The following is a 13,839-nucleotide window of genomic DNA, read 5'->3' as shown; positions in this document are numbered from 1 at the left end:
TACAACGGTACTGTCGTCATTAACGCAGTACAACGGTGCTGTCGTCATTAACGCAGTACAACGGTGCTGTCGTCATTAACGCAGTACAACGGTGCTGTCGTCATTAACGCAGCATGACGGTAGAAATGAAAGAATAAATAAGCGTTATTCACTTGACATAAAGGCTTGATTTGTAGTGTAGGCGGGGAGGACAATGTATTGGCAACTCATGCAATACATGTGCGGCCTTATCGCGACTCGAACCTTGGACAATCAGATCCTCAACACTTCACGTTAACCCTTAGGCAGCGACTCAAATTGGAATGAAAAAAACAAAATAGGACATTCTAGAAAAGCTACCAGCGACTCAGCGGTAAGTCAGTGGGTGAAAAATCGGGTTTCGACAGACAGCAAATAGCCCATTGTGTAGTTCTGTGTTTTACAGTAAACAAAGAAAGTTCTAAAAAAAAACCAAAACTCCACTGAAGTGTCATATAAAGCGCTTAAAGCGATGGATATAAAATACAGAAGTGAAACAGTTAACTTGATGGTTTTGTAATATTAGATAATGCCGTCAGGTGGAAAAAATATTAAAACGTGATTTAATGTAATATAAATTTGGTGGTGTAATACTGGTAATTTAATTTAAACTCTCATTCGTTTTATCCATAGAATTGATGGTGTTTACACGTAGAATCCAACATTATCTGTTATAGATCAACAAAGTTGCTCACATTAAATAAGATGAAAATATTTTAAGAGCAACGGAACCGTATTCTTATGACACTAGTATCTAAGATTTGCGATCGTGTTATAGCCCAAGGCAGGCGTAAAGCACGTGACACACAGGGCTATCAATCAGACAATTATGATGTTGCCCACCCCAAACCTGAAAATCGACGACCATTTTTCTCCATTGTCCTCTATTCCTCGCAGCCTACAAAAAAAACTTCCCTAATTCAAGTTTCTTGTCTAGAATCCATTTTTTATGACGCAATCGTGCCTTGTGAGTTTCTGCCTGCCTCTGCCTTTTTTTCTCTTCGATTTTATCCATCAGTCTTTGCCTCGAATCTAATTATATGCCTAAAGTAGCGAATCATATGTTTCCTTTATATGTTTAGCACTTACTGATTTTAATTTATATCTTTACGCGTTCCAATATTTCATAATTAGCTAATCTCCATTATTCGTCTCTAACACCACATTTCAAATTCTCCAAACTTTTGTTTTGTTCCTGAAGACAGGGTCCACGTTCCATTCTACAGAGTTGGAATATTCTGGAAGTTTCAAGACATGACGTAAATAATGATTATTTCTAAAATAATGATATTTTTAGTTACAGAAAATTCAGAAAAATATGACCACTACAGAGGCTAGTATTTTATGTTAAAATCACTTCTAGTGTATGATGAAAAAACAGCCATATCCCACATGATGAAGGAAGGATTAGTGTATGACATAAAAACAGCCATGTCCCACATGATGAAGGAAGGATTAGTGTATGACATAAAAACAACCATGTCCCACATCATGAAGGAAGGATTAGTGTATGACATAAAAACAACCATGTCCCACATGATGAAGGAAGGATTAGTGTATGACATAAACACAGCCATGTCCCACATGATGAAGGAAGGATTAGTGTAATGTCCAACATCATCAAGAAAGTATTAGTGCATGACGTAAGAACAGCCATGTCTCACATCATGTAAGATGGATCAGAGAAAATAATGGCTTATGTTGAGCGTTCAATCTCGAGAAAGTTGAGATTAAAATAGTACAGTGAATGGAAAAAAAAATTACGTATTTCTACGTCCCACGTGACATGTCGTCTTGCTATGCTTTCCTCTGATATTGTCTGGTATTTTGCGATTTACTACCATTACTTTAGAAGGAAGAAGACGTCCAAGAATACAAACTTTGATGATTTATTGCGGTAGTTGTCGATACAAAACTGATAGATACTGCACGTCAGAGTAGATGTGCCACGCATCAGTTCCACATCAACTATTCTTGGCATGCAGAGTTACAGAACGGAAAATAGATCAGCCATGAATGAAAAATCTAGTGTAGGAAATCTTACGAGGTATGTTTTCACACATCCTCACATCCAGAATTCAAATATGACTGAATAGAAGAGGTCAGGAACACTAATTGAATTCGAAATGGAATAACGAAAACAAAAAAAAACTCGTCGTCACTTCATTAATGTGTCGAGTTGTTCTTGTTAACAGCAAAAAAAAATAAAACGGTCTAGAGGAATGATCCCGGATATTGTTTTTAATATCTAAGAGACGTGTGTTAATATAACTGTGTTTGTTAGAGTGTTTTTATCATAAGAATTACTGGGGAGTTACATTTGAATTTCATTTACGTTGGTAGGTACGTTAATGAACTGAACGTTTCTCGTGCTAGAAAAACGTATTAAAGTTTGAATGAGTTCAACATTACCACTCCTCTAGAGGAAAGAATAACATTAAGTTATATACTTCATGAAATAAAAAATACAAAACCAGTTTTCTTCTTTGTTAGATTTCTCCAATCTGCTACCTTACACATGCACATCTCTTGCTCACCAAAAAAATCACATGTACATCTCTTTCTCACCATAACCATCACATGTGCATCTCTTTCTTACCATAAACATCACATGTACATCTCTTTCTTACAATAAACATCACATGCACATCTCTTGCTCACCAAAAACATCACATGCACATCTCTTTCTCACCATAAACATCACATGTACATCTCTTTCTTACAATAAACATCACATGTACATCTCTTTCTAACCATAAACATCACATGTACATCTCTTTCTTACTAAACATCACATGTACAATCTCTTTCTTACCATAAAGATCACATGTACATCTCTTTCTTACAATAAACATCACATGTACATCTCTTTCTCACCATTAATATCTCATGCACATCTCTTTCTCACCATAAACATGACATGTACATCTTTTGTTCACAAAAACATCTCATGTACATCTCTTGCTCACCAAAAACATTACACGAGTAGCGTTTGCTAACCAGTAACATCTCTTTCTCACCATAAACATTTCATGTACATCTCTTGCTCACCAAAAACATCACATGTACATCTTGCTACAGCATAAGGCTTAAGTACAATGGATTGAAGTAACAGAAAGTTAACGTTTTTTGTTAAGGGTTCACACACTGATAGTAACACAGAAAAGTAATTAATTATAAAAATCGTAACACAAAACAAAAGAAAGGTTAAAGGTTGTCTATTTTACTGAACTCTATCTCGCAAACAATGTAAAACAGTAGTTTTAAGGGTTTGATATTAATTTTTACTGTTTTCGTCATGAGCTGTCCACAAGTAAAAAATGCCTACCTTTATAAGCTTTGCACTCACGCCTTCTGGAATCTCAATACCGTTTCTTTCCTACAGAGGGCACTAGTGAACCAGTTCCAGTTCAGTCTGCATACTGTACGTTCTGGCCGACCAGTAATGTTAGCATAAAGAGTCTCGAAGTGTCAGTTCCTGGAGAAACTTCGGAGGAATACGATAATTGATGAAAATGAAGTAATTAGTAGTTGCGTATTATTAAAAATGATACTGATTTCACATTGCAGTGACAAGAACAAGACGTAGCCAGGTGGGTGTCTCACATAAGCAACTATTCATCAAAATAACTTGATAATCCAATCAGAAATAAGAGCGTAGATAATTTTTTTATTAGATTTGTGTCATTATTGTCCAAAGTTTCTCTTATTTGTTGAATAACTGGCACACTTAACTTTGGTTTCTAGTATTATTTTCACTTCGTCAGTCATTTTTGAGAACAAAAAGATTTTGACACATTAATTTTCCGAAAAGATAATAAAAATAAATAGTTTGTTTTATCCACAACGGATTTTATATTTTAGCCTCGTCTCCCGGTGAACTAGTTGTTAGTTTACGCTTAAAGCCAGGGTTCGATTCCCCACGACCGACAGAGTGCGATGTTCGATTGCTCTAAGAAAAAAAAAAAAACAGCTCGTAATCTTGTAGACAGAGTCTGAGAACATTGGTTTTCGATTAGAGAAATCTTACTGATATAGTATACCAATTCAGAAGAGAATCACGACTGGTTAACTACAGTTAATCTAACATCACACGTCTATTCTATATTCACGTTAATCTCGTAGTTAATGTATGACTTTTGGTTTTAACTGTTATTGTTCAGAGTTAGTGAGAATAAACCTATGTGTTACTACTTTCGGGCCCCCAGTGACACAGAGGTATGTCTGAAACTTTAAAACTCTAGAAACCGGGTTTCGAAATCTGTGGTGAGCAGACCATAGATAGCCCAGTGTGTAGCTTTGTGTTTAACTCCAAACAAACTACTTTTGGTTAATACGTGTGTTTACAAATTCATAACTATTTACACTGTTGATAAATGTATCGTTTTATAAGTATACAAAAACCAATTATCTATATAAGACCATAATGTTACTTAATTAGCTAACAAGTAACTATGGAAACAGAATATAGTTTATTAGCACTACACCTAAGAAAGTTCGTAAGAATCTAACGTTCTTAATATTCACTTGATGGAGTATTAATAGAGAAACAAACAGGGGAACAAAATAAAGTAGAGCACAAAATATTTAAATCACACTTTATCATTTGAGTCATATGAAAATATTTTTTACATTCAATGTATTACTGCTAACCCTACTCTACTGTATCACTCAAAGTACTACTGCTAACCCTACTCTACTGTATCATTCAAAGTATTACTGCTAACCCTACTCTACTGTATCATTCAAAGTATTACTGCTAACCCTACTCTACTGTATCATTCAAAGTACTACTGCTAATCCTACTCTACTGTATCATTCAAAGTATTACTGCTAACCATACTCTATTGAATCATTCAAAGTACTACTGCTAACTCTACTCTATTGAATCATTCAAAGTATTACTGCTAACCCTACTCTACTGTATCATTCAAAGTACTACTGCTAACCCTACTCTACTGTATCATTCAAAGTACTACTGCTAACCCTACTCTACTGTATCGTTCAAAGTACTACTGCTAACCCTACTCTACTGTATCATTCAAAGTACTACTGTTAATCCTACTCTACTGTTATCATGATATATTTTTTTGCACTCAAAGCATTACTTCCAATTCTATTCTACTGTATCATTATATGGCATGATTTAGGTTTAACCACTCATAGCTACAGCAGTGGTGAAAAGCTATCTTAAGATATCTTCTGCAATATAGAAAGAGACTTTCTGATTTCATTACATTTGTTTGTTTTAAGCCCAAAACTGCACATTTGACTATCTGCGCAGTTCCATCTGAAGGGATCGAAACATGAAGTTTAGTGTTATAAGCGTCAAGCTTATCGCTGAGCCACTGAGGGAATGGGGGGGGGGGTGATCAGGCGAATTTGTTACCAGACGAAAAATAGAAACCCCGGGCAAATATTTTAAATCGAAGCTATGCAGTCTGCGAATAACACGAATAAAATTGGCTAACTTTGCTGGGGCAAGGAGTACGTAACGTGGCTTAGCCAATTTGGCAAGTATAATTTTGTTTGTTACAATCTCAACCATGAGAAAAAATCCGATAGAAACGTTTTCCCCCCCTGTAGACGAAAGATATGAAATTAGAACGAAGATAGACGAAGAAGAAGAATATGTAATCAACTAGAAACTTCCTCTGTAATAGCCACTGTTAACGACGGAACGTGTTCCCAACAGTTCCGTCAAAATGGAGGTGTAGTGTTAAGAATCCGGTTTCTTTAAGAATGTTAATACTGATCATACAAACTATTCTCCTGAGAATAAAGATGTTTGTGCAGATTTTTGTTGTTTTGTCTGCTAAGAACTTGATTGCTAAAGGTTGGCGTTTCTCTGTAGCTACCATTTTATTTTTTGTAGCAAGCCATTTATTGCTGGCGCTGGACAGTTATCGACTTATCAACTGCTCACTTGTAGGCCGCTGTTTACTCAAATCTCATAACTGTCTCAGTAGCATTGGAATAGAAAGCTATTAAGGTATGTTTATAATTAGAATATGTATATCCAGTTTTTACTTCAGATGTAGAAGAGTTATGTTGTTTTCTCTTAATATTCCATCGTGTTTTTTTTTCCGTAATACAATGGCTGAGTAGTATGTTATATTAAGTCAATTTAGGAGCATCACTACGTCTTTAAAGTCCTCGTCACCACGTCTGGTCATGCTCTATCTAACGACCGTTCATCTTGGCAGTAACTCTGCAGTGTAGACTCTATTGCAAGAGGCTCCGTCCCAAGGCTTTTATTTCCAAAGCATTACATCCCCCCCCCCACTTGCTTGCTTTCCGTATGCCATTTTGTATACTATGAAATAGCATAAATACCCCTTTTGCTCTACAGCTGTTTGAGGTATGCGACAGTTAAATGTATATGTAATGGAAGTAAGTTGTTTATACGTGAATTTCCTTACTTTTTCATCCTTCTTGATTATGTTGTATAATGGCGCCTGAGGTTCGTGGACAGATTTTGTCATTGACCATTGTCTTTTGTCTCTCTTCCTGTGTTCAATGGTAAGTCTGAGGGCTTATAAAAATCTACTTATGATATTCTCGAAAGGCAGAGCATGGATAGCCCATTATGTAATTTTATGTTGAACTACAAACAAATAAGCCATTGTGTACGTCGATTCTCACCTGCTACAAGACGGCAGACTTTGCTTACAAAGGCTGGAATACGACTTCTTGCAGATCTCTTTCTGGATGGTCCTGGATTCCCAAGTTGATCCATATTCCTTTGTTTTCCAATGCCATGAAGTAATGCCTTGTGAATTATAAATTCCCGATCTGAAAATAACTTTATGATCTGAGCATATGAATATTTTGCGTCAGAAAGGGCTGTTTTACACCATCCCAAAAGTGATTAATTTTCGTTGGCATCACGCCATCTACATAAAGTTAAACAATGTTAAAACGTAGTTTTGATGCGTTCTGTTCTACAGCACCTTTTTTTATAAACCATGGGCTGTAACGTGACTTTCTGATTTATATATTCCAAATCTTTTTATCATATCGTGCTCAACTCTCTCTCTCTATATATATATATGTGTGTTTTTGTTTGCTTGAGAAGTGATAACATAACTTTCTGAAGTTCGTACACATTAAAGATTAGTACTCAGCCCGTATAGTGAGTTGCGTCTTATATTTCACGATGAAACGAAGACCAGAATTTTATTCATCTTTTTTTTTTCACGCAGGCCACAAAGTATTTAAAATGCATCGTTTTATTTATGACTGTACACACCAGTAGGCGCCACTAACAACAATGTCAACATGATCAAACGTTAATTAAATTAAACGTAAACGTGCATGAGACGAAAACATACGTGACTAAAGCTTATATTCTAAAGAGATAAAGTAAATAAACGTAGAATTTAATTGGTTGTCGAATATTCTCACTGAGTTAAAACAAAATAAGGGCTCACCACGATCAGTACCTGGTAAGGACTTTTTATTTTGATATGTGTTAAGTTAGGGCCTGGCATGGCCTGGGGGTTCAACTTGCAATCTGCGAGTCGCGAGTTCGAATTCCAAGCGTGCTCGTCCCTTTGATGTGTGAGGTCGTTATAATGTAACAGTCAATTCCACTTTTCGTTGATAAAAGAGTAGCTGAAGAGTTGGCGGTTGGTAATGTTAACTAGCTATCTTCCCTCTAGTGTGTTATTGTTAAATGGTGGCCAGTTAGCGCAGATAGCCGTGTGCGAACTCCTAAACAATTAAGCAAACATATGTGTTAAATTTGTTTGTGTTTACGCACAAAGCTACACAATGAGTATTCTGTGTTGTGGCCGCCGCGGTTATCGAACCACGAGTTTCATCGTTATAAGCCCTCAAGCTACCGGACGGCTATACACCAAGACGGCCAGGTTTATTATCAGCTTACTCTTCCTTTTGACTTTGATTTATTGAACTCTGGTTTTAATTACACGTATAGACAAATCTACAAAATGAAATCTTCTCATAATTTCATGTCCAGGAGTGGCCTAGTGGTTAGCCTGCCCGACTGTGGATCTACGGTTTCATGGCATAAAAATCGTGTTCTGCACTTTGAAGCCATGGATGCATTACAAGTGTAAGAGTCATATCCCACTATTAGATTAAAGTAGCCTAAGAGTTGACGTTGGGTGTTGCTATTGACAGCTAACGCAGATAACGCTTGTGTGGCTTTGTACAAATATATATTATATATGTCTGTATGTGCTCTTTTTTTATTGGAATAAGAAATTATTCAGAAACTACGCAAAAAAACAGATGTCTCTGACATTTTCACTGAATCAGTTGGAAATGAAAAATAATCATCCCAGCCTGTGAGGCAGGATAGACTGTTAATCGTGATATACTTATCTGATACCTTAATTCCAAGCATGTGTAAGTATAGCCTATATCTATCTTTGGGTGTCCGTATTCATTTAATATTAATGATATTAATTGATAATGAAGTGTATTTAGTATATAAATTTGATTATATGCACTTCAGCTCGTTGCTCAGTTACATTTTTGTTTACGTGCACTCCATCTCGTTGCTAAGTTACATTTTTGTTGACGTGCACTCCAGCTCGTTGCTAAGTTACATTTTTGTTGACGTGCACTTCAGCTCGTTGCTAAGTTACATTTTTATTTACTTGCGCTTCAGCTCGTTTCTAAGTTACATTTTTATTTACTTGCGCTTCAGCTCGTTGCTAAGTTACAATTTTATTTACGTGCAGAGACTGTATACTCATGTTAAACAGTAGTTATTGTATTACATCCTGAAATTGTTCACCAAACAAATTGGTACAAGCATTCTTGAAATCACGACCGGTTGACTAGCAACGTGAAGAATGTTTATTGGGTTATACTTTCCCGAGTCACAAATTTAAATATAATTATATATATATAACTTTGGGCTAACTACCTTTAGAAACTTTGACAAACTAATTCAATCCTACCATTCCCGTTTGCACGTGGTGCTTAATCTTCTCATCCAACTCGTTTTTATGGATATTACCACGAGGTAATGAAACCGCTCCTTTTGGATGACTTCTCTCGTCCAGGTGAACGTTAGAGATAACGTAGAACAAATATATGTTCATGAATAAACATTAAAAATAAGAGTCTAGGCGCAAAAAGAAAATACAGGAAGTATAAATAGGATCTCCGAAAGCCACTTCAATTACCTGTGTTGTAAACGCTGAAACGTCTGTTAGAATAAAAGAGGGTTATTGTAACTTATAAATATCTCAGTGGTTTGTTTAAAGGTTCCCTAGTTATTTGATTTGCCACAGTAGATTTCTGTGCCAAAAACTACAGCTTCTTAACAAATTTCTCACTCAATATTTAGATTAACTTTGGTTTGTAACTCACACCTGATTATCACTGAAAACCTTCTTATTACGTATATAGATTCACAAAGCTAAAAAACTACAGAAACGTTTTCATATAGTTTAATTTTCTTATTTTTTAACTTTCAAAGAACAATATATATACAGGAATCAAAATAATTAAAAATCCTTAATGTTATTGATTAAAATAATTAATAGCACAAGCGGATGAAAGGGAATATAAATATTTTAATACAAAATATAGTTTTCCACATATATAGAAATATTTCTATACCTATGGTTCATTGTAAAACTAGCCTCTACACCTCCATTTAATTGTAAAACTAACCTCTACACCTACATTTTCATTGTAAAACTAGCCTCTACACCTACATTTTCATTGTAAAACTAGTCTCTACACCTACATTTTCATTGTAAAACTAGCCTCTACACCTACATTTTCATTGTAAAACTACCTCTACTCCTACATTTTCATTGTAAAACTAGCCTCTACACCTACATTTTCATTGTAAAACTAACCTCTACACCTACATTTTCATTGTAAAACTAGCCTCTACACCTACATTTTCATTGTAAAACTAACCTCTACACCTACATTTTCATTGTAAAACTAGCACCTACATTTTCATTGTAAAACTAGCCTCTACTCACAAAATATTTGCTGTAGTTTTCATGCCCTTCGCTTGAATTGTCCTTACTCTATCATTTATGTGTTAGCTCCCCCAGTGGCACAGCGGTATGTCTGCGTACTTACAACGCTAGAAACTAGGTTTCGATACCTGTGGTGTGCAGAGCTCAGATAGCCCATTGTGTAGCTTTGTGCTTAATTCCCAATAAACAAACAAACAAAAGCATTATGTGTTAGATCGATAAATCCTGGTCTATTTAAAAATATATACGCTGTCAGACAAAAAACTCACATAAACGTAACTATAATTAATTAAACAACACGTAAAGTAAACAATGAAATAATGGTATTCATAATAGTGTACAGAGTATGAAACAGTTATGACCATTTAGTGTAACACACGGTTTTACGAGTTGGAACAAAGAAACTCACAGAAACGAAGAATAAAACCCGTAGTAAAGAAAAAAGTAACTAAAAGGTGTTTTTATACAGTCTATGAAACGAACTGAAGCTATATTATTACAAAGTAAAGTAAATGTAAAGGTGTAATGAAGACAAAATTAGCTGAATATGCAGAAACGTCTGACTGCGTGTTCACAAAGTGATAAGCGTACGGTTTTGAACGAATCGCACATGCGTATTTTATACCTAAATAAGTCGAGAAAGCCCATAGAAATTGTATTTAGTGTAATGTTCATTTTCTTTCTAGGAAATTACACGTGGGTTAAGATTTGTTGCCCATAGCAACTGTATTTAGTGTAATGTTAATATCTTTAGGAATACACGTGGGTTAAGTGTTATTTGTGTGAAATACTTTGCAGATAAAAAAAACGAAAGTTGAAATCGACGTCAGTCGTCACGTGATGACAACGACATTGTGCCCTTGTGTACGATACTCGTTGCATTAAAAAGTTTGACTAAGGAGAGAACAGGTAAGGTGATCCTGAATTGGGAGTCGATATGGAATCCGGACTCCTCGGACAAAGGCCTTTCTGATGGTATAAGATTTGTAGCGTTTGATCGAGAAATTTGCGAAAAAAGACATAGCAAGCGTATTATTTATATAAATAATTTTCAGTGTGATATATTTTATGTATAATCATTTATAATCTAATTATAAAGATATTAGTTTCAATGCCATTTAGTTTAAAACAGTATTAGCTTGTGATAATATACTTTCTAATCCAAATACAAGAATTTGATAATTTAGTTATAATATAATGATATAATGATATTATATAATGATATAATGATATAATGATATAATTTAACGATAACATTTCCATCTTAACTTGATCAGATATCACGTTCTATTTTTATTTTTTAAAAATAACAAGTAGTAAATTGTTAAATCCCTTACTTGAAGTCACCTGTGTTTTATACCTTTTTTTACTTATAAATAATGATTTATATAATTAATAGTTTACATATTTAAATATATATATATATTTCACAAGTTTTGGATCTACATTTTCAACATTGAAAACAATATTATAAATTATTTGGCATCGTTTATTTTTAAATAAGTTTTATTGCTTTTGATAATTAAATTTAATATTTTTATTTCTATTACAATATTTTTATTAATATATTTTCATTTCTTAACAACAAAAGTAAAGGAGTCATTAAAGATTTTTTTCTTTTTCATCTCATTTACAAACTTGTTAACTAGATATACACGGTTTGGTGAGTTGTGTTTAAACAGTTTCTGGGTTTTGTATCTTTTCTTTCAGATATTCCTGTACACACACCAATTCTAACTCCAGTAGAGAAGACTGACAAAAAATTACACCAGAATTTCAACGATACTCCTGTTTCTCTGAAAGTAATGCAAAAATAATAGCTCTGAAAAAAATCAAACCAATATTTCATTTTCAATGGATCACGTTGAAAAGGTGAACTTTACAATGAACTTAAGTAACTGGACAGATAATGTGAAATTTAGACCAAAGGAAACGGGTTTTGAACCCATATTTCACTTCATAGTCACAGGGGTTTTAAGCACAACTGTTAGTCTGTTTGGTATCGTGGGAAATATCATTTCCTTACTTATTTTATCACAGCGTCAAATGCGGACATCCATTAACTGTTGTCTCCAGGGATTGGCAACCTTCGACACGGCTGTCTTAGTAACTGCTATGTTGATGTTATGCTTACCAACCATTGGCTCTAAAGTTTCTACGTTGTCCAGTTACACAAATACAATCTTTCCCGTCATTGTTCCAGTTGTCTACCCTTTAGGCCTCATGGCACAGACTGGGTCAGTTTGGGTCACGGTAATCGTGACCGTGGAGCGTTACATCGCTGTTTGTCACCCACTGAAAGCGCGTGTTTTCTGTACTAAACGACGAGCTTTTCTCTACATCATCTGTGTCACCATTTTTGCTTTCTGTTACAATATTCCCAGATTTTACGAGCTTGAGTGTGTCAGTAGCGTTGATTCAATCACAAACTCAACAGTCTATAATGTTGCCCCTTCCGAATTCCGCCAGAATGCCCTTTACTTTGAAGTTTACCACGTCTGGCTCTACCTGTTTATCATGTACTTCCTTCCTATTCTGACCTTGGCATTGTTAAATGGCACCATCTGGCAAACCGTTCAAAGAGCCAATAGAAATCGAAGACGTCTCACACGTCAGCAAGAAAATGAAATCAATCTAGCCATGATGTTATTCTGTATCGTGGGCATATTCTTTGTTTGTAACATTCTAGCACTTATTGTAAACATTATGGAATACTTCGGCGAAGTGATTCATTCCATGGTTGCCGTTTCGAACCTCTTGGTAACTATCAACTCTTCTGTCAACTTCATTATCTACTGCATATACGGCCAGAAATTCAAAACGATGTTTCTGCGCATGTTCTGCGCGTGCCACATTATGAAGTACGACAAAGAAGAAGAGAGCACGAACGCTGCGCTACAAGTACGCGTTAACGGCATGCCAACGCGACGTTCTCCAAGCTTTTCTGTGACAAACGTTTAAAGAAATCATTGTTTGCGAACTCTGGTGAACGTGTTGCTGTTTGACTGTTTAGGTTTTGGTGTTATCTCAAACGGGAAAAACTGGAAGCAACTGTAATCCTCGTGGATTTATTTCATCTTCTAAGTGGCTAAATAAACTATTCCCTAAATCTTAAAAAAAAAAGTGCTTCATAAATGTAAATGTAACGTTAGGCCTAATAAATGTCAGATGTAAAACTGTAGTTGATCTGGTGTTTAGGGCACTCGACTCGCAATCTGTGGATCGCGGGTTCGAATCACGTCACCAAACAAGCCTGCCCTTTCAGCCGTGGGAGCGTTATAATGTGACGGTTAATTCTACTATTCGTTGGTAAAATAGCAGCCCAAGAGTTGGCGGTGGGTGGTATTGACTAGCTGCGTACCCCCTAGTCTATTACTTCAAAATCATGGACGGCTAGTGCAAAAATTCTACAAACAAATAAACATAAAAGAAAATACAAAAGTCAGAAACAATATATGTCGATTCTCGATCATGGAGCTTTTTAATGAATGCTATGACTATAAAAAAAGTACCAATAATTTGAAGAAAAGCAAAAAAAAATACCCTCTCTATGTCAAACAAAAGGTTTTAAGTTCGTAAATACAACAGATCAACCGACCTGTAAAGGTTAAATAAACAGAGAAATTTGTATTTAGTTTGTCCTTTAAACACCGAGAAGAAATTCTATAAAACATGTTCGTTTAAAGTTGTATTTAGTTTGTCAACTAAACACCAATAATAGACTCCATAGAACATGTTCATTTAGACTGTCAACTAAACACCAATAATAGACTCCATAGAACATGTTCATTTAGACTGTCAACTAAACACCAAGAAGATACTACATAAAACATGTTCCTTT

General features: G+C 35.2%; 1 protein-coding gene across 1 annotated transcript; it reads left to right on the top strand.

Moving 5' to 3' along the window:
- Window positions 1-3,541: 3,541 nt before the first annotated feature.
- On the top strand, window positions 3,542-13,078 carry LOC111089027 (FMRFamide receptor-like). Its single transcript, XM_022400646.1, has 2 exons — window positions 3,542-3,611; window positions 11,709-13,078. The coding sequence occupies exon 2, from the start codon at window positions 11,853-11,855 to the stop codon at window positions 12,957-12,959; it is 1,107 nt and encodes a 368-aa protein (XP_022256354.1). The 5' UTR covers window positions 3,542-3,611; window positions 11,709-11,852; the 3' UTR covers window positions 12,960-13,078.
- The last annotated feature ends 761 nt before the right edge of the window (window positions 13,079-13,839 follow it).

This window comes from Limulus polyphemus, unplaced genomic scaffold (genome assembly GCF_000517525.1).
Source record: "Limulus polyphemus unplaced genomic scaffold, Limulus_polyphemus-2.1.2 Scaffold5039, whole genome shotgun sequence".
Taxonomy (NCBI): Eukaryota; Metazoa; Arthropoda; class Merostomata; order Xiphosura; family Limulidae; genus Limulus; species Limulus polyphemus.
The sequence above is the reverse complement of the archived record's forward strand: the minus strand, read 5'-3'. Positions and strand labels throughout refer to the sequence as shown.

What these genes read in the sequence shown, in the direction of transcription:
- LOC111089027 (XM_022400646.1), top strand. Translation starts at nt 11,853, where the DNA reads ATGGATCACGTTGAAAAGGTGAACTTTACAATGAACTTAAGTAACTGG.